This window comes from Mytilus californianus, unplaced genomic scaffold (genome assembly GCF_021869535.1).
Source record: "Mytilus californianus isolate M0D057914Y unplaced genomic scaffold, xbMytCali1.0.p SCAF_5, whole genome shotgun sequence".
Lineage (NCBI taxonomy): Eukaryota > Metazoa > Mollusca > Bivalvia > Mytilida > Mytilidae > Mytilus > Mytilus californianus.
The window spans coordinates 32,772,943-32,794,792 of record NW_026262701.1 but is presented as its reverse complement, the minus strand read 5'-3'; the positions used below and the strand labels follow the sequence as shown (position 1 = coordinate 32,794,792).

The window sequence follows — 21,850 nt, the reverse complement described above, 5'->3', positions numbered from 1 at the left end:
TTCACATCAATAAGTAATTTAAAAACTCTATACATAACAAAAAAGAAAACTAAAGGCAATTAACCTATGGTGAAAAAAGCACTTGCAAACGTATTTCTCCGCACACTTTTTCAGCAAGAACGGCCATTTTTGTCACATGTTCAATTCTCATCTCACATGACCTGTTGTTTGGCCCCGTGATCAACTTTTGCTATATTCCTGGCAAATTCAAACGATCGTCAAAAAGTCACATGGATATGCTAGATCAAGCACTGGAAGCAAGGTCTGTTCAATTATTCGGAATTTCAACAATAGTGCACGAAAAAGACCAATGATTGCTTGCATGACAATTTTGTAATGCGACACTGAAGTAAAAATTATGTGGACTTCTGTCTTAATTTGCTTTTATATATAGTTAAATCTAAAATAAAGATAGGTAAATCAAATGTCTGATTGTAAACAACTAAGTGCAGTTATTATCTTGTATTATATGATTTTTTTTCTACAACCCAGAAAAATTCATAAACATCACTGAACTGGCATGACTGGTTAACTTTTTCTTTATATATTTGTGCATCCTTGTAATTTTGTATGTAGGTTAAAGTGTCATTAAGTTCTAAATACTCAATAAACATGTGAGTCAATTAAATGTAAAAGTTGTAAAAAAAGGAAATTTTCAACATTCTGATTCAACTTGTGCATGACATTCATATTATTTTTAAAACACTGCCTTTCAAATTATTCTTTTGTCTTTTTATTAATTTTAATACTATTAACTGACTGCAGGTGGCAAATTTGATAATGCTGACAGGGTTGGTAATGTACTATATTTTTATACAATAAAACCTATAAATTGGGGAAACAAGTAACAGTATTTTTAATAATACTATTCTTAGGCAAAAAATTTGAAATTTACTTAATTTGGCTAACATAACATTCAATTTGTAACACATGCACACTATAATTCAGGTGGATTTCGCTTTTTCCAGTTATTAGGCTAACATTACATTCAATCTGTAACACACACACACTTTAATTTAGGTGGATTTCACTTTCTTCATTTGCACACTCAGAAGTGCAGCATTTTTAAATGAAGACATATCATTAAACCAATAAATGTGTACATGACTTGAAGAAAGTAACAAAACACCATTTTAATCATCTACAGGAAACCAACTATAGACATGTAATTTGCCCTTTAAATAAAAAAAAAGAGAGGTCGGGCAGCTCCATAATTTAAAATAAATATGCTTGCATAAATAGTTCATTTCAAATTCAAAATTTGTAAAATATTGCTAGTGATCAATTAATGTGAAAAGGTAAGATATCAAATTTAAGGATTATGTACCCTATAATTTGTTGTTTCACTGCATGACATATGTAAATTTTATTAAAAAAAAATACGCAATCCTCGTGTACTCTTAATACTGGACAATTTGGTAATTAATTTAACAGGATTTCTGTATGCAGTGCCAGCAATGATTTCCCTAAAACAATTTTTTGAATAAAGATACTAATTAAAACAGGTACATGTACACATATGTTCCTATTCAAGCACACCTTCTACATGTTCCAGGGTGTGCTTGTTTTTAGTAACTCATCACACATGAGTATTTTTATTTATTGTAAAGGTTGTTTTGGACTTTTGTAATCAATACACGCTAGCATAACATGTTCAAACAAGGGAGTAAGTAATATGTTGTAAGAAAATCTCTGTAAAAATCTTAGCATGATTTGCCACAAAATCCCAATTTTCTGTTAAATGCAACAGAACAATAGATATTATTGCTATGAACATTGTTTCCTGTTGGTACATGTACATGTATATATACAAAATGGCATGTCTTTGATTTATTCAGTATTTTTGTTGTTTTGATAATATTGCACCATGAATATTTCATAATACTTAGGCCTACAGAAAGGGTCATTAAAACCATAAGCAGTTGATAAGAATTATGAAAATATTTTTTATCAGTATCTTATGATTGTGTAAGTTATTACATAAAATTTGGTAAGATCTGTGTATTGATATCAATGTGATTCCCACACTTTTTAGGGGTACTAAAAAATTCAAAACCATTATGTTATTGCATTGATAGTTACAAATTTTCCAGACTTTGTCTCTACTTTTGAGATAAACAAAACAGTGCATTGAGCACAACATTCTAATCATCCTATAGGAGTATCCTACAACATATCAAGAAATTTATTAATGAATTATATACTCAGATATTTAAGTACGAAATAATGATAATGTGTATAAACCATGCTTGTCATGCTTGTCAAGAAAATTACATAAATTGTGCATGGTGCATGAATCTAGTATTGTTCTTCAAACATCAATGATGTCATTGTGAAACTTAAAGTAATATTTAGAATTGGAGTTATCTCCCTTTGTCTGTAATTGTAGTTAAACCATTTACAATTCATGCCTTCCAATGCTAATTACAATGCATTGTTTAATTTCTAGTTCCCACTGCAAAATTAATGCAAACTTCACCCTCCAGTGCTCACAATCACTTTGATTTTAAATGTTATTATTCCAATTCTTTCCTATGGCATCCAACTCATCAACCAGGATGTAAATGGGTTAGCCTTTAAATCTATACACGGCTTGAGACCAGTTTATTCAACTTTATTACACACCTCATAACACACTAAACACACACTTATTCAATTGTATATGGAAATAAAAGATTTAATTATTTACCTATAATTAGTTTTAATCTACATTCTACACTACCTGAAACTATTCTGGGGATTGGAACCCCCCTTTTTTTTGATGATCAATGCATTTGAATGGGGATATATAGTTGGAACCCCCCCCCCCCCCCCCCCCCCTTTATCCAGGGTTGGGAACTCACAACCTCAGTGTTGACAGGCTAGTGATACAGTAGTTTTACTACTTAGACCACACGGCCACTGAGGCCCCTACAAATATGATATATATACGTATATTTAAAAAAGGCAAGAAGGTCATGATACTGTAACATGTGTAATGTATTGCAAAACTCTTTAACATTAGCATTGTCTGTGATCATTTTTATACGACTGCAAAAAATTTTGCAGTCGTATATTGGTATCATGTCGTCGTCAGAAGGCATTTGGTTTCCGGACAAGGTGAGGTGAAAAAAAATTGTGGGTGCACAAAATCAAAAATTGAATATAAATTCAAATCATAAACCAATTCTAAGTTCTTTGACTACAGTTATTCTGTGTCAGAAACCTATTATGTGTCAAATATTTAATTACAATCCAAATTCAGACCTGTATCAAGCGCGAATATTGTGTCCATTTTTGCCCCAACTGTTCAGGGTTTGACCTCTGCGGTCGTATCCAGCTGAGCTCAGCGAAGCAATTTTTTTTTTTAATTCCATATTATATAATGATTATTTAAAGGGGCACTAGCTGTCAAATTCATGTTCACTGATTTGACTCATATTCTCATATTTGATTTATAACCATGTAAAACATATATCCAAATTATAAAAAGTCTAAAATAAACAATTTACAGGGCATGGGCTCGATGATAATATGCAGCTTAGTTTCGTGTGTATTTAGTCTTGACGCCATCTAATTAACTATCCAGTTGACATCTGGAAATTTTGATGGTCATATAAGCGGTATAAACATAAATATAGATATAAATAGAAAGCGAAACTCGTGCAATTGGATTTTTCTAGGTCTGTTTAATTTCATATTAAAGATTAAAAATATATGTTAATTTTTTGTTAATCATCATTTTTACCTGTATAAGAATGATTTTTGTGGATCGAATCAGTCAATCAAATGATTTACCTTTGTTTCACTTTCAATGTTGACATTCTTTTCCTTTAAATAACTCAACACGCACAATGCATGCCTTATCCATCTCTAGCTAAGGGGTTAAATTGAATTTCACATGAATAAAGATTCAATGAGGTTTGAATTATTCACTTGCAAGTGAATAATTCATTATATAATTATCAATTTTTCTTAGCTTAATTTGACAAAATTGAACCATACTGGCTGCTTAAAGGGAATTAATATTTCATTATTACACTTTCATTAATGATTGAACAAAAAAAAATCATACTTTAGAATTTTTATAAATCTCATAGCTAGTGCCCCTTTAACAGTAAGGTATTTGCACATGTACTGGTAAAATACAAGGAATGTATTTTTGCTTTGGAAGAATGAACACTATTTCAGTAAAAATTATTTAATTAATATTTAGTTGTTGAAAAAGTACTTTTCCAATGCCTCTTTAATGTCTTTCTAGAAGAAATTAACACGATTAAGTCAATATTTAATAAATGATACTCCACCTTCAACTGCTTCCTATGAAGATTCCTCTTTCCATCCATATCAAAATCATAGTCTGGGTCTAAGAGTGAACACTACAAGATCTGTTTTTTTTTTCTTCAGTCTTTTATGAAGAAGCTGTATGACTTGGAATTATACATTGTGATTGCTGATAATAGATTGCATGTCTTTATTTCAGCTGATGAAAAGCTTTGAGCTAGTTTCAAGTAATTTCATCCCCCTGAACATTCATGAAATATTTGCCACTAAATGTTAGGCAACCAACAATCAGTCAATCAAGTAATTTCATGCAATTTAGTGATTTTTAATTGTAACTGTATTTGTAAGGCCTATAAATATTCAATATTTGGTGCCTTTTGTGGAATAATTTTTATGGTGTGTTTTTCTCCGTATCTTTTGTTATTCGCTCATGTTCATTTGATGAGATGTACAGAAAGGTTGAATAAGAAGTGAGTATGGAAATGTGTTTCCCATACAACTACTACAATCAAGCAAATGCAACATTGTTCTTATTTTATTTGTTTGCAGTGAACAAAAGAATAATGATTCCAACAACTCAGATGATGTCACTTTAACACACCATGACCCAGGTAAATATGTTTATATACATGTGTACACATTCAAAGTTACCCAAGAATAACTCATTACCTTTTACAATACTTAAAAAATAATATTAATATTGGTTCTTATGTCCTGTGAACTCAGGGATATTATACATGATGCAGCAATTAATTTAGGTCACTTCTGAATATACATTTCGGAGTTTTAACTTTGGAAGGCATCTTGCATCAGGACATGTACTTTCAAGTCACAAAAAAATCTATGAGTTCAGGAAGTCTCAAAACAGTGCGTTATCTTTAGCCACCAACATACAATCCCCACATCTAACTTTAGATGATTAAATATATATTATATCATACTAATATACGTAATGTTTTTTTTTAATTAGAAAATTGTTAATGTTATATGTTTAACAGGAGAACATGAAGAACATGCAACAATAGCAAATGTACAAACAGTTGGAGGACAAGCTCTAGCACTGGATCCAAACATACAATATCAGCTGAGGGCTGATACAGGGCAAGGTAAAACATTAAGTAAAGCCATGGATTGTTGAGGGATTTTAAGTTTAAAAAGTTTGTCAATAATATCACATAAAGTAGTCTAATTCTAAGTGAGACACTTTAAACATACATCAGAATTCTTCAATGTTATATATTGATTAATTCAAAAATTATAAAAGAATCTGTCATTTGGAAAGCGGATATAACTCTTGAAAAAATATTCAATTTAGCATGTTTAGGTATTGAAAATATTCCAAATAAAACCAGTTTATATATTTTTAATAAAAAACTCTGAATAGGGTTGCTTAAAAAATAACAAAATATTAACAATGTCTATCCACGTTGAGCCATCTTGTTTTACTTTCTGAATTTCCTACAAATGATTTTTTCCCAATAGGATTTAAAAAAAAGTTAGGTTAAAATCCCATAATAACTGTGATAATATCTCTAGAAAAAGTAAATAGTTTCTGTCTTCCTAAATGATTAATGTATTGCCATACTGTTATTCTTATATTGCTATTCCTTTGCTCTTTATTTTGTTGCTTAGTTCTAGCTATATATATTATAGAGTATGATTTATATCCAACTATATTTGATGAAAGTGAAAAAAATATTTGCAAATGTATTGGGAGACAAACCAATACTTATAAACATGATAAACAAACTAATTACATGACAGTGAATTGGACAGTCATAAACATCCTGAATATCCCACTCAAGATTTTACTATTGTAAATCCTGTTCAATAGTCATGATCATGATGATAGTTCAATATATAAATAAATTATGTTCTCCAGGATTTTATCTTAAAAGGCAGTGCTGAACCTCTTCTTCCATGTAAATACTTAAGGAAACAAAATGATGTCATGTTTGTGAGAGATGAAGTCATACAACATGTACAAATTGGAGGATATGATAAGAAAATTTGTATTTTACAGGTCAAGTGACCTACAGAGTAGTACAGGTAGCTGGTGATGGCAATGAGACGACAGCACAAGTTGTTGCAAGTAATGCTTTCCCACAGGTAACACAGGTAAAAATTGGGACAGCACACCTAGAACAAAGTGGTTACCCACATTTCAGAGAACCAAAGTTTATCTTTATTTTTTGGAGGGAAAGACTAGTTATTTCAGTAACTATCTGAAGTTTTACTTGTCATGAATTTTTAGTTAAATATTGATTCACAAATTTTCCTTCCTTATTGACATGATTGAAATGTACATTGATTGGAATACAGTAATATCTTCAGATTTATATAGAAATACATTCACAAATTATAATATCATGATACAATTCTTGTATCTTGTCAAAATCCTGATATATCAGAAGATGGAGACACATTTTACATAAGAAGTGATGCCATGATATTATGTACATTTAAATTCAATTCATATAACCAATTTCAAGTTCTTTGACTACATTTATTCAGAAACCTATAATATGTCAAATATTTAATTACAATCCAAATTCAGACCTGAATCAAGCTTGAATATTGTGTCCATTTTCCCCCCAACTGTTCAGTGTTGGACCTCTACGGGCGTATCTAGCTGCGCTCAGCGAAGCAGTTTATGATAAACCTTAAGGTGAACACATTTTTATACGACCGCAAAAGAATTTTTGTGGTCGTATATTGGTATGACGTTGGCGTCGTCGTCCGAAGACACATTAGTTTTCGCACTCTAACTTTAGTTTAAGTGAATGGATCTCTATGAAATTTTACCATAAGGTTCAATACCACAAAAGGAAGGTGGGGATTGATTTTGGGGGTTATGGTACCAACAGTTAAGGAATTAGGGGCCAAAAATAAGCATTTTCTAGTTTCCAGACAATAACTGTGGAACGGTGTATGGATCTTTCTGAAATTATACTACAAGTTTCCATACCACAAAGGGATGGTTAGGATTTGCTTTGGGGGGTTATTGCTCAAACCGTTTAAGAATTAGGGGCAAAAAAGGGGGAAAAACAAGGTTGTCCTGATTAATGGACAAATACTTTAGTACAAAACATAATTTAAAGCAGTGTAAGGGAGATAAATCAAATACATCATTGAAATTATCTCCCTTACACTGCTTTTAAATTATGTATAAAGTAATGGTTAATGAACAATTGAGATAATTTAAAACAGTGTAAGGGAGGTAATCCAAATACAACGTTTTGGTTACTTCCCTTACACTGCTTTTAAATTATGTTTAAAGAAATGCATATTTATAAAGGAAGACCAGTATGGCACATTAGATTTGTAAAATCTTTGACCACATTTATTTATTTGTTATGCCGAATCTAACCGTGTATTTAGATTTTTAATTTTGGGTCCAGTTTTCAAATTGGTCTACATTAAGGTCCAAAGGGTCCAAAATTAAACTTGTTTGATTTTAACAAAAATTGAATATATGGGGTTCTTTGATATGCTGAATCTAAACATGTATTTAGATTTTTGATTTTTGGCCCAGTTTTCAAGTTGGTCCAAATTGGGGTCCAAAATTAAACTTTGTTTGATTTCAACAAAAATTGAATATGTGGGGTTCTTTGATATGCTGAATCTAACCATGTATTTAGATTTTTTATTTGTGGACCCTGCTATCAAATTGGTTCATATTGAGGTCAAAAGGGTCCAAAATTAAACTTTGTTTGATTTCATCAAAAATTGAATTATTGGGGTTCTTTGATATGCCAAATCTAACCGTGTATTTAGATTTGTAATTTTGGGTCCCGTTTTTTAAATTGGTATACATTAAGGTCCAAAGGGTCCAAAATTAAACTTAGTTTGATTTTAACAAAAATTGAATTCTTGGGGTTCTTTGATATGCTGAATCTAAACATGTATTTAGATTTTAGATTTTTGGCCCAGTTTTCAAGTTGGTCCAATTTGGGGTCCAAAATTAAACTTTGTTTGATTTCAACAAAAATTGAATATATGGGGTTCTTTGATATGCTGAATCTTACCATGTATTTAGATTTTTTATTTGTGGGCCCGCTATCAAATTGGTTCATATTGAGGTCAAAAGGGTCCAAAATTAAACTTTGTTTGATTTCATCAAAAATTGAATTATTGGGGTTCTTTGATATGCCAAATCTAAATGTGTTTTTAGATTTTTAATTTTGGGTCCCGTTTTTATACGCCCGTTTACGGGACGTATTATGGTATACCCTTGTCCGTCTGTCCGTCCGTCCGTCTGTCCGTCCGTCGTCAACATGTCGGACATTAACTCAAAAACGCTTTAACCAATTTGCATAAAACTTTGGTGAATTATTAATATCTATTGACGTGAGCTCCCTTTCGTTTTTTATAAATTTTAGATTTAACGTTTCCGAGTTATGGGGTTTTATTCATTAAAAAAAGGGGGATTTTCCAATTTTCGGACAATTACTCAAGAATGCTTTCACCAACTTGCAAGAAATTTTAGTTAATTGTTTATATCTATTGACATGAGCTTCCTTTTGATTTTTATAAATTTTAGATTTTACGTTTTCAAGTTACTGGGTTTTATTCATAAAAAAAAGGGGGATTTTCCAGTTTTGGGACAATAACTCAAAAATGCTTTCAGCAGTTCTCATGAAACTTTGATGAATTGTTGATATCTATTGGTGTAAGCTCCCTTTAGAATTTTATAAGTGTTAGATTTTACATTTCCAAGTTATGGGGTTTTATTCATTAAAAAAGGGGGGACTTTCCAGTTTTCAGACAATAACTCAAAAATTCTTTCAGCAATTCTTATGAAACTTTGGTGAATTGTTTATATCTATTGATGTAAGCTCCCTTTAGAATTTTATAAATTTTATTTGTTAATAGTCTGACAACAAATTTACTAAGTATTGCGCAACAACATAGTGTATTGCACAACAGCAAGAAATCTTTAATTGAATATAAATTCAATTCATATAACCAATTTCAAGTTCTTTGACTACATTTATTCAGAAACCTATAATATGTCAAATATTTAATTACAATCCAAATTCAGACCTGTATCAAGCTTGAATATTGTGTCCATTTTTGCCCCAGCTGTTCAGGGTTGGACCTCTGCGGGCGTATCCAGCTGCGCTCAGCGAAGCAGTTTATTTAAATTGGTCTACATTAAGGTCCAAAGGGTCCAAAATTAAACTTAGTTTGATTTTAACAAAAATTGAATTATTGGGGTTCTTTGATATGCCAAATCTAAATGTGTTTTTAGATTTTTAATTTTGGGTCCCGTTTTTTAAATTGGTCTACATTAAGGTCCAAAGGGTCCAAAATTAAACTTAGTTTGATTTTAACAAAAATTGAATTCTTGGGGTACTTTGATATGCTAAATCTAAACATGTGTTTAGATTTTTGATTATGGGACCAGTTTTCAAGTTTGTCCAAGTTGGGGTCCAAAATTAAACTTTGTTTGATTTCAACAAAAATTGAATATATGGGGTACTTTGATATGCTGAATCTAACCATGTATTTTGATTTTGGACATTGGACCATAATAGGTAAATTAAAAAAATTGAAGTTCTTAGACCACATTCTTTCTGTGTCAGAAACCTATGCTGTGTCAAATATTTAATCACAATCCAAATTCAGAGCTGTATCAAGCTTGAATGTTGTGTCCATACTTGCCCCAACTGTTCAGGGTTCGACCTCTGCGTTCGTATCAAGCTGCGCCCAGCGAAGCATTTTATTGTAAGTTAACAAAATATGGTATGCAGTTCAACTATTGTATAAGCATTAGCAAATCTGATTTTCATGTAGATGATTATTTGGCCTGGCCCCTTAGTCACTCATGCATGGTTCATCCAAATTCAAATTTTTGCATAGTTAACATATTTGCCATTTAAAGTTCAACATTTGCATTACACTACTAAAATCACACACAGGGCAAGACATATCTCTGTGTCAACAGTTTGTTAATCATATTAAGATTTTATGGTAAATTAAGAATTCAGGTTTAAGCTTTTATATTTAACATATTTATTTAGGCAGTCATACAAAGTCCATTTAGTAATGGAGGAAGTCCCACACTTGAAGGACAAGATACAAAGTTTACCTATTTCCCTGCAGTCAGCGGAACAGGTGTTGAAGCTTCACAACCTGAGGTAATCTCAACAGCAGGCATGGCTGGGCAGGTCACATCTGCAGGTAAAGAGATTGTGTTATTTACTTGGTGTTAATTTATCTACATCAAATAGAAGTTCATTTTCTACAGAATTTCAATGGATATTAATGGTTCTCATGTCTTGATAATTTGTTTTAAAACTTTGTATGTATTCATAAATCTATCTTTTATTCAATTGTTTGTGAAATTTTCTATGGTTGAGCATGTTGAGAGTATTATAATGGTGTTATTTATCTTTACAGGAGGATGGGCACAGGATGGTTCTCTTGGGCAAGGTAAGACTAAACATAAAAAAATATTTGTAGTAGAAAGAAAAGTACAATCATAGGAATACATTTAGTAAATGAAAAGTACGTATCCAGATGCTTGCAGCATGAAGCACCTAGGGGTAAAAAGAATTGATGACAAATTTAACAGAAAGACAAAAATATACTATGAACAGGTTTCTTACTAAAGATGAGTCCTTGATTCGTAAAAACTAGTCTTGTCTGACCATTTTCTAAACCTTAGCCTCATCAAAGGTCTAAAAACCATTATTTAATATGATTTAGTTCACTTTATTAAGACTTAAAAGCTGAAATGATAAGTTCGACTTTGATTATTTCGAAACTGGGACTTGTTTATCAGTTCCAGAACTCATCCGTAGAAAATCTCATTGAGGTATGAAAGAATTATAATTAGTAGATGTTTTGTGAATAAAGGAGTAAAATTTGGTATGAGCATGCATTAAGAAATACTTGCTGATATATTCTGCACAAGCTTTAAACCATCAGATTTTCCTCAAATCCTGGAAATTGACCTCCAGGACTTAAGTGAATTTACCTCAAAGACAATATTTACATATAAATAGAGAATGATGTCAACTGTAAATTGGCTGTTGTAGATATATTCAATGTTAACTAATATAATCATGATAATGAAAATGTGAAATAAAAGCAAAAACAAATGCCAGGATAGCAGTTTCCTGCATACAAAGCAAAAAAGGATAAAAACGTTTTTTATATGTTTTTATTTTTTATTCTTTACTGTCAATTAAAGCATACTTGTAAACATTTCTTAGAAATTAAATGACATCGTCTGGTATTAAGCTTTTTATCTTATATACAATATCAATGATAGGTCAATTTTATGTGATGATGTCACCTCAAGAAGTTCTCCAAGGACAGAGAAATATTGCACCTCGCACAGGATTTACCACACCTAAAGTTGAAGGTGCAAGGTCAGGTAGAGATGATCGAAGGAGGGCAACTCATAATGAAGGTTTGTTTATGTTGGCATTTTTTACATGTTTTTTTGCCACCTTCAATAACAAAGAACACGAAATTAATACTTACTGATATAAAAGACTTATTCATCTAAGCAAGCAGCTTTAGTTGAAGCAAAGACTGAACGGCTCAGGGTCAAAATAGTGTGTCCCAGTAAGGTAACATGTCTTCCTTCGGACCGTTACCTTGTGAACTAGCATGTTAAAAATCTTGCTCAGCATGTCAGTCTAGTAGAAAGCAGAATTCACATTCATATTGCATTAACAAGTTCTCTTCCTGATTATGCATTAATTTGTCACTGGACTTTAAACAGCCATCCCTTTTCTAATGATCCTCTTGTTATATTGCCATTCATTTTAAATATAGACATTGCTTATCATGAAAGGTTTTTATAAGATATTTTAACCTCCTTGACTATATTCAGGTATTATTGTAAAACTTTGAATAAAGTTCTTTCATACAGTGAGGCATGTTCAGGCCCGGGCTTCATATTTTTTAAATGCACTTCTCCACTAGAAAGCTTGGCATCCATCAATTTACATGTCTTCCTAATAAGCTTTTCTGTATATTAAAAAACAAACCAAAAGTACAAATGAGAAAATATGAGAACATCTTCACATTATGAGTTATTACTCCAAGGACCATGAAGCCTATATTGACTAACAAGTGAGAATGTGTATTTTTGAAGGAATTTATATTCATGAATTATTCTATATGTTTTAATTTCAGTTGAACGACGAAGGAGAGATAAAATAAATAACTGGATAGTTCAGTTATCTAAAGTCGTACCAGATTGTTCCTCAGACCATACAAAACAAGGACAGGTAACCAATAAAGTAGGCAGAAAATTATTACAAATATCTTGCACTTAATATGAATTCATTTTAATTTATTTCTACAAATTTTTATGGTTTTAAAAGTGTTTTTGAGATAGAAAAGTTTATACATAATTTAATTGTTTGATCTTATGAACCTGATGATCAGAGCTATAATTTAGTCAATTTGGGTAATTTCATGACTTTTCTCTACATATTATAAATCACAAAAATTGGGAAACAATTAATTAAAATGAATTCACTGTTCGTATTGTCTCCTACAAAATCTATATAAGGCCAAACAAAAAAATGTGTAATTTAGGTAACTGACCATCCTTTAAACCAAGATCATATGTCAGAGGTTTCATTATCTTTCATGTTGACTGGTACCTTTCCCGTTTGTAGGTGGTACTTTTTAATTTATTCCATGAATACTTAATATAAAAATCCCTACATTTAGGAGGTACTTGTCAATAGCATAGGAGGGTAAAAGTCATGGGTACCGCCTCTAATGAATGGCCTGATATGTATAACATAAAGGCAATCTTTTGACCTCCTTTTACCTTAGGGGTTCCCCCCATATAGAGCTATACTATACTAACCATAACCCCTTAACCTACATTTAAACCTAACCCTAATACTTGCCATTATCCTAAAACCATACCCTAACCTACAGTAACCCTAACTATAAATGAACCCTAACCCTAAAGTAAAAGAAGGCATCATTTTAGCATCACACATGGACACAATGATAGAGAATGCTATCCACAATACTCAAAATATAAAAAGAAGCAGGCCTAATATTTGGACTTTCAAGGGTCTTTATTCAGGTGGTATTTCAGAATGAATTATGAAATTAAAGACAAATTCTTTTTTTTTTTTTCAACTTGTAAACTTTTGGTCAACATGCATTTGTATAACAACTCTAAGGATAAGTGCTTAAATCTAAATGTAAAAAATGCATTCCTTAAATTCCATCATGAAGCCATCACTTCCTTTGTCTTAGAATTTGCAAACCTTGCACAAACAAATTCTAAAAAATCAAAAAAATATTCCTTAGACTGCTTTCTTTCTGAAGCAGTAGTAGTTCATTCAGGATTTATATAAAAGCAAGCAAAATAAAACTTCTGCTAAATATAACATGTAAGATGATGCCTTACAACACCTTTTCTCTGGTCATGTTAATTGAAAACACAAAAATAATATTTTTTTTGGCCTAATGACACAACCATATGCACTTGTTTGTCACCATGCCATTTGAAGAAAAAAAACTGCACTGGTTTTATGTTTTCAACTGTTATCATTATGCAGTATGCATAATGATGTTAAGTAACATGACTGAGGAGAGAGAAAGAACTGCTTCAAGATAAAATTAAGGAGATGTGGTATGATTGCCAATGAGACAAGTATCCACCAAAGCTCAAATGAAGTGGATTTAAGCAATTATAGGCAACTGTAGTGTACAGCCTTCAACAATGGGAAAAACTTATACTGAATAGTTGGCTAGAAAAGGCTTCGACATGAAAAATGTGAAGCAATTCAAACTAGAAAACTAATGGCCTAATTTACGAAAAAAAAAATGACAGACATGAACTAACGACAACTACAAGCTCCTGAGCATGTTTTAGAATTTGCAAACCTTGCACAAACAAATGACATTCAAACCTTTAATTGAATGCATCTACAGTAAAACATTATAAAAAGGACATTATCATTTGGGAAAGTAACTTGTTGGTCCTTTATTTGCTTGGCTTGGTTTACTGATATTAAAAGGATGTAAGAAGAAACAAAGGGTGCAATTGTAAATCATAAGAAATATTGACAGACAACATAATGAACATAAGAAAAAAAGGTAAAGAGTCCACACAACACTTCACAGAATATTAATGATTGAGCAAAATGTACCCCACAAAAATGAGCTGAACTGTGGTGCTCCAAAAGAATAAGCAGTTCCTGCTCCTTTAACTGCACCTGTTATGTTGGTTTAATTATTTTTATGCCCCACCTACGATAGTAGTAGGGCATTATGTTTTCTGGTCTGTGCATCAGTTCATTCGTCCATCTGTCTGTCCCGCTTCAGGTTAAAGTTTTTGGTCAAAGTAGTTCTTGATGAAGTTGGTCCAATCAACTTGAAACTTAGTACACATGTTCCCTATGATATGATCTTTCTAATTTTAATGCCAAATTAAGAGTTTTGACCCCAATTTCACGGTCCACTGAACATAGAAAGTGATAGTGCGAGTGGGGCATCCATGTACTACAGACCCATTCTTGTTTAAATCTGATATCAACTGAAAGGTAAAAAATATATTTTGTAAAAAATCAAATTCAAAATGTCATGAGATAGGGTTCATATGAGCTAATTAAACATTTGGTGAACTTTGTTGTTTGGTGCCTACCTCAAATTGTTGCCACTTTTCAGAAATTCATTCAGTGGACATAAAATTTATTTATAGTCTTTATTATTTCAGAGTAAAGGAGGAATTTTATCAAAAGCTTGTGATTATATTACTGAATTAAGAACATCAAATGCTAGAATGGCTGAAAATTTAAAAGAATCTGAACGTTTACAAGTAGATCTTGAACTTCTCCGACAACAGTGTGAAGAACTGAAAAGTGAGAATCAAATTTTACGGACACAATTACAGCAGCATGGCATCATCCCAGACATCTCTGGAACAGGTTCATAGTGCCTAATTATTGCTTGTCTCATTTTATCTCATTTGATTGTAAACTATCAAAAAGGGGGCGTGTCAGAACTTCCTTTCAATAGACAATTTAACACATGGTATCTATTATTGATAACCATGAGAAAATAATTTTCAATCTTTTAGGAGGTTTTTGACAGTTATTCCAGAATTGCAAAGCAAAATTAAACTGACACAGTGAAAAGAATTCCAATCTATAATCATATTGGTTGATGGAACTGATTTGTTCTTTTTCACTGTCCTACATGTTGTATGGCCATTGTAACAGCATATACAGTGCTTTGATGGGCAAAATTTCATGCAATGTTTGTACCAGTTAGCATTCTTGAGAGATGATGATCACAAATCCTGTCTGTCTCAAAAGAAGAAAAAATGAGGTAGAAAAATGGGACATTATAATCCCATAACTATGTACTATAAATATTCATATCAGATGTTTTGAATTATTTATATATTATTTCATTGTAATATAACTTATTTCTAGTTTTCTGGTTATTTGGTTGTTTTGTTAGGGGAAAACATGCAATATTATTGTGAAGAATACCCCATAAAATCATTCTTCACATGACTATATTCAAAGTTGCAAATTAATTTAAATATTGACCATTGGTTTGGGAGAAAGAGAAAAAAGAATGTTTATTAAGTGTGCTTTATTTTTAGACATACTTGTCCATTTCTGAAGAAGTATCTTGTCAAAACATTATATTTGGTGAAATTGGAGCACTAGTGTTCCTAAATTTCTGATTTGGATCTTTGGTTCAGTGTTCTTTAAACCTTTCAAATGTATTGAACTGCTATTTAGGTTGATTTTACATTTTAGTACCTTTTAAAAACGATTTTTTACAATAAAACTATAGTAGCATATTCATTAGAGGAGAAAAATGTTAATTTCGTATCAGCAGTACATTCTGATTCAGAACCTTTTATAATTTTACAATAAAGGTAAGAAAGAATACGATAATTCAAATATTTTAATAAATTTTATCAAACAATACATATTTTATGTACACAAAATATTTAATGAACAATGGAACATGCTGAGAATCATGATAAGCAGTTTTCGACCTTTATTCTAAAAAAAAATTAATATTGTTAAATATGATCGCAATTTTCCTAGCACTTACCTAGATTAGAACTCAAAAATTGAATCATAAGGAAAATGTTTGTGATTTCATTATTTAACTCATTAAATACAGTTGTAAAACACTTTATATCATAATGATAAATCACTTATTTATTTTCGGTTAAAAAAAACCCACCTGGTTTATTTATGCAATTGTTCAGATTTATATTAATCATTATCTGATTAAAACATTGCCTCTTGTTTCTGATGACATATGTTGCATGAAAATTTGATGAATCCAAATATGGGATAATGTTCATGAATACTGGTCAACAGATTGGTGTTACTTTTATTTTATATTTGGTTTCTGCACTCTTGTTTTTTTAATAGTAACAGGCAAATGAAAGATATTATGATATTACGTTCAGTGGTTTTCCTGTATGGATTTTTGTTATATGTCTTCTATGTATCTTTTATTTTCTGAAAGTTGCCTGTGACAAGGTTTTGTCAAATCTTCATGCTACATATTGGACATTAAACAGGAGTAATTGAGAATCTAGTTTTAATCAGGTTTGGAATTATACATGTAAAATGTAACATTTTATGTTGTGTTTTGTTTAAATGGCAAAAGTACATGTGATCATGTTTGTAAAATATGGCCTTATTTGTAAATGTGTAACATTGTAAATACAAAAGAGTTTTTATGACAAGTGTTATATTGATGTATATTTTATTTGACATTTTTTATTTACATGGAGTACAGTAGATAGAAAGGTAGTGCATTGTAATAGATTATAATAGTATATACTGACTTATGGTTTCATTTCAAAACAACAAAATAAAGTAAGATAGTGGATGCTCACCCCTATCTGACTTTGAATAAACATTTCAACTGAATTTAAATTCTATAATTTTTCATAAGGTTTTACTTATTTTTATAGTGGAAAGGTTTGATAAAACATTTTAACACCTTTGCATGTATATAACATAAAATTATAAAATTAAGTGGTTAACAGTTTAAAATCTATTACTGATTTTTATGCTTGAATTATTTAAATTCTCACCCTGTCTGAAGAAAAAAAGTATCGTCGTAGGTATGAAAGAAATTAAATTTTAATGATACTATACCATTGAAGGTCAAATCTTTGGAGTTGACAAATGGCTTATTCAAAATGAAATCCTAAAATCACATAAGATGATACAGTTCATTGTCACAGTATTTTTAATCCATATCTGTTATAGATAATGCTAAAAATGTAAACTGTAAATACCATCATATACATTTCATTTAATTATAGTACGACCAAAACAAAGATCTGTGCATTTCATTTGCATAGCGTTTGCTTGATATCATTACAATTTCCATTAATTTAAAGAAACAATCAGCTTCATTGCAGTAAATAAAATTCATTTCATTATCATGTTTGGATGGCTCACTTATAAAATGATACTGCACGCTTAATTGAACTTGAAGAATTGCAGACATTTTTTGTTTTTGTACGCTACTGTGGATTCATTTATTTTCATGGGTACCAATTTTCGTGGATTAAGGAAAACTTACATGTTCGTGGATATTTAATTTCGTGGTTTTGCTGAAGTCTGCATACAAGCCTATAGAACATTTGTTATTCGTTGAACATTTAATTTCGTGGTTCACCTGTACCCGCGAAATCCACGAAAATTGGTATCCAACGAAAAATAATGAATCCACAGTATATCGGAAATTAAATACAAATTCTTATCATATTAGAACAAACATAATCAGCTAATTGAAAGTTTTTATTTCATATTTTTGTATGAAATTTCTGCTTCACTAACATTCTGATAAGGAAACGCCAATTTTATACGAAAGTTACATTGGTATTATACCAAGCCTAAAAATTATAAAAAATGCAGAAACCATAGATTTGATAGCATTCCATGATATTAGCATTCACAAATAAAAGTTCTTTCATGGTATCTTAGATTCTGAATATGAAAAAAATTTGAATGAATGGCATAGATTATTGATTTGCCAAAAAAAAAGAAAATATTGACTTATTAATAGTAGTTTTGAAGATGATGTTGCAGAAAAATCAGCCTTGTTTATCATTAATTATGATTACTTATTACTTAAACATGAAAAACATTGGTCATTTGTCACTGTATTTTGTTATAATCATGTTGTTATCACATTAAAAACTAGAATAAAATTCTAAACAATTAATCAGGCTATTTTCCCCCTCTTTTAAGCTCACCTGGCCCATTGCTATTGGAATTGCCATCACTCTGGGTCTGTCACTGTAATTTTATTTACTTCTCAGAAAGCACTAGACCAATTTCAACAAATCTGGATGAATGATTCTTAGGGTATCTAGTATACAGTTTATGTTTTTTTTTTGTCAGTCAAAAAAAGTACAAAAAAGTAAATGTCTTAAATTTTGAAAATCACAACAGATAAAGAAGATCTGTCAGGGGGAAAAATCATATTGAGATGTACCTGCTTTCCTAACCCCTCATAAATAAATGGATGATACCTAATATAAGTTGTTGCCATTTAATGGCAATCTTGTTTGTACTCTATCCCAAAAACTATAATAGATAAGTAGATATATGAAGATTTGGTATGAGTGCCAATGAGACAACTCTCCATCCAAGTCACAATTTGTAAAAGTAAACCATTATAGGTTAAAGTACGGCCTTCAACACGGAGCTTTGGCTTACACAGAACAGCAAGCTATAAAGGGCCCCAAAAATGTAAAACCATTCAAACAGGAAAACCAACGGTCTAATCTATATAAAAAACGAGAAACGAAAAAACTTATGAATTGTAAATGTCATTTGCAGCAAAAATTATTTGTAATACCTGATTTACAAAGTAAAGCCAATGATTAGCACTACACAATTTACAAAGATGCCAATATATTTGAAACCATCAATTAATTCCCTAAGGTAGTAAAAAAGGATAGGCAAAGTCAATACAAGATATAAAAAAATGCCAGTATAAGTGAAACTATCAACTGACTCCTTACAAAAGTAATTACCCCTAATTGACTATGTTTTTAACAATTTCCGTGTTTTTGTCTTCTTTTTTGCAAAACAATAACATATAGACAGAAATGGTCAGTCATACAATATCTACTTCATTCCAGTATAACTGAAACTTTACAGGAGTCATGCCTTTTTTTTTATAACAAAGCCAATATCTTACCTATTTAAACTCTGCTGCCTTTTATTTGGCAGACTGTAATAGATAGGTGAATAGAAAATTGATATGAAAACTGGATATTCAAACATAAGAATAATTGACTACTTTTATGAGTGATAGTCTTTAAATGATGATTGTTTTACTAATTTTAGCATTTATCCTAAAAATTGTGTAAGGTAGGTAGAAAAGGCAAAACAAAAAAGTGATCATCGGGGCAAGAGGAATAAAATGAGTCGTGTGAATGAAATTGTCAATTGACTAAACTGGATTTTTTGCCTTGAAATTATATTTTAAAACTTTTTGTTTAAATATTTTCTTGACAGCAATAAGGGATCAACTGTAGATGCAAAATTCATAAACAAGCAAACTGGAGGGCCATTTCATTTGAAGAGTGGGGCTTGGACGGTTTTGAACATTTTGAAAAGTATTTTATCCTGCTTTTTGTCAAATTCAAACACTTTATACAGAGGTGGATTTAGAGGGGGCAGGGGCCTGTCCACCTTGATGGAGCTATATATACCTTTAAATCAAACAAAAGACTTTACAATTTATATTTGCTGTTCTCCGTTAAGTACGTGACATTTAAAATAGTGCAAAGACTGGTAGGCTCATCTTCGCTAGCCAAGAGTTAAGCTCCAGTCCCCTCCTCTCCAGAGAGAAGGGGACTGGATCGTAACCCATGGCTTGCGAAGATGGGTAGGTTCGGAGTCCGAAAAAATGTTCATATCATATTATTTCACATATTGTGCAAAGTAAATAAAAGGTATTACGTTGAATTAGGTCTAATTAGCCTTGGACTATACATACCTAACCTTGAATTATACTTTCTTATACCCGAACTTTGAATAATTAATTCATAAACGTACTAGCTGTTTAGCAATAGAAACTGGAATGAAAATAGAAAAAAATCATTGAGATCTATTGTGTGCATGCGTTGTGATGTCATAGATCTTTCCGCCCGCAATTTATAAAGAAGGAACAATCAAGAAAAGAAAAATACCTTTAAATATTACATTGATTATTTATACATGTGTTAAAGCAATTCTTCATTCTGAAACAATACGGGATACTAACAAATTAGACTGACTGAGGACATGGAGTCCTTGAAAATATTTGAATATTATATAACTTGAATATAATAGAATGATGTATATGTATTTTTTCGGTTGTTTGTGTTTGTTGTAAGCCATTGTCCTATGGGGCTCCAGTAGGGTACCCGTAAGGTCACAAGGTCACATTTAAACAATTGTCTCCAGTCACCAGGTCGTTTTAAAGCAAATTCCACCCGTCCGGTTAATGTTTAACAATAAACCCGTGTTAAAGGTCAGGTTCTTTTGACATGAGACGTCATGTCACAGGGTCGCCCGTTAACCCCCACCCCTAGGTCGCAGGCCGGATTTGACCATGTTGGAGCCAAATTCCTATATAGGCATAAAAGTGCTTTTGAATAAAATACTGGATTGAAATACTAGACATTACTGCAAACACTCATTTGATGAACCAACAGAGCAATGTAAACTTCATTAAAATAGTTAACGGAACATCTCAATCAAGGAAAGAAAATTAACAATATGAAAGAAAAGTCCCGTTTGTTATAAATATTTGTGTTGGAATTTCCATTAGAAATTATGAGAACAAATGTTTACAAGAAGACAACGTTCACTTTTGAAGATGTGTTTATAAAAATTGTTACAGAGAATATGTCGTCTTAATATTTCCAAGTATTGTTGACATAACTACCCTGTGGTGTTTCGTTGGGTCTTAATGAAATTTAGCCGTGATTTGATTGATATTTGTGATGTTTGTCATGTCTTAACAACCAGGCGGATCAGTTAAATACTGTTTTATTGAAATTTGCTGTTATAAAATGAATTATGAAAATCTTTTAAAATTAAGGAATGTATCTCCCTGGTGCAGAGCTGTGATTACTTGTCAAGTTTTAGCTATTCTTTTGGACCTTTAAGGGTTTTTTTTTTTATCAAATCTTTAAGGTTTGTATTTATTTTTGAATTTCAAATATTTTGGCTTCGAGCATTACTGAAGAGACATTTATTATCGAAATACGCATCTTGTGCAGTAAAAATGGTACCGCTAATGTTATTATGGTATGATAATTTGATTTTAAAATAGTTCTGTTTTCTCGCAAATTATGATGGGTCAAGAATTTTGGTATGAAATGCATCTTGATTGGTTTAGAGAAGTTTTGTATAATTGACATTTGGCTTTGACCTCATTTCATGCTCCAGTACTTAGATTAGTTTTCAGGATAAAATTTGTTCCTCGGTAGCCGTTTACAGGATAATTCAACAATGTTTGGTATTTGGAATGGTAGTGAAAATTGATATATTTCTACTTGATATATGGTCACGCCCGAATGGTCAGTAGA

The 21,850-nt window shown here is 31.2% G+C and overlaps 1 protein-coding gene across 2 annotated transcripts; it reads left to right on the top strand.

Moving 5' to 3' along the window:
* Positions 1–75: 75 nt before the first annotated feature.
* Positions 76–18,483, top strand: LOC127700702 (upstream stimulatory factor 2-like). Of its 2 annotated transcripts, none has more exons than XM_052204299.1 (9): positions 76–262; positions 4,813–4,874; positions 5,262–5,369; positions 6,287–6,372; positions 10,290–10,449; positions 10,669–10,701; positions 11,546–11,686; positions 12,421–12,527; positions 14,978–18,483. In XM_052204299.1, the coding sequence occupies exons 1-9, from the start codon at positions 231–233 to the stop codon at positions 15,194–15,196; spliced, it is 948 nt and encodes a 315-aa protein (XP_052060259.1). In that variant the 5' UTR covers positions 76–230; the 3' UTR covers positions 15,197–18,483. The 2 variants fall into 2 exon arrangements, with proteins under 2 accessions (XP_052060259.1, XP_052060257.1); XM_052204297.1 differs by having other exon boundaries at positions 77–262; positions 6,287–6,381.
* Positions 18,484–21,850: the final 3,367 nt, after the last annotated feature.

Excerpts from the sequence above, each read along its gene's own strand:
- LOC127700702 (XM_052204297.1), top strand. The coding sequence starts at position 231 with ATGGATATGCTAGATCAAGCACTGGAAGCAAG. Across the intron at positions 10,702-11,545 it reads GGATGGTTCTCTTGGGCAAG|GTCAATTTTATGTGATGATG; the intron begins GTAAGACTAAAC and ends TATCAATGATAG. Across the intron at positions 11,687-12,420 it reads GAGGGCAACTCATAATGAAG|TTGAACGACGAAGGAGAGAT; the intron begins GTTTGTTTATGT and ends TTTTAATTTCAG.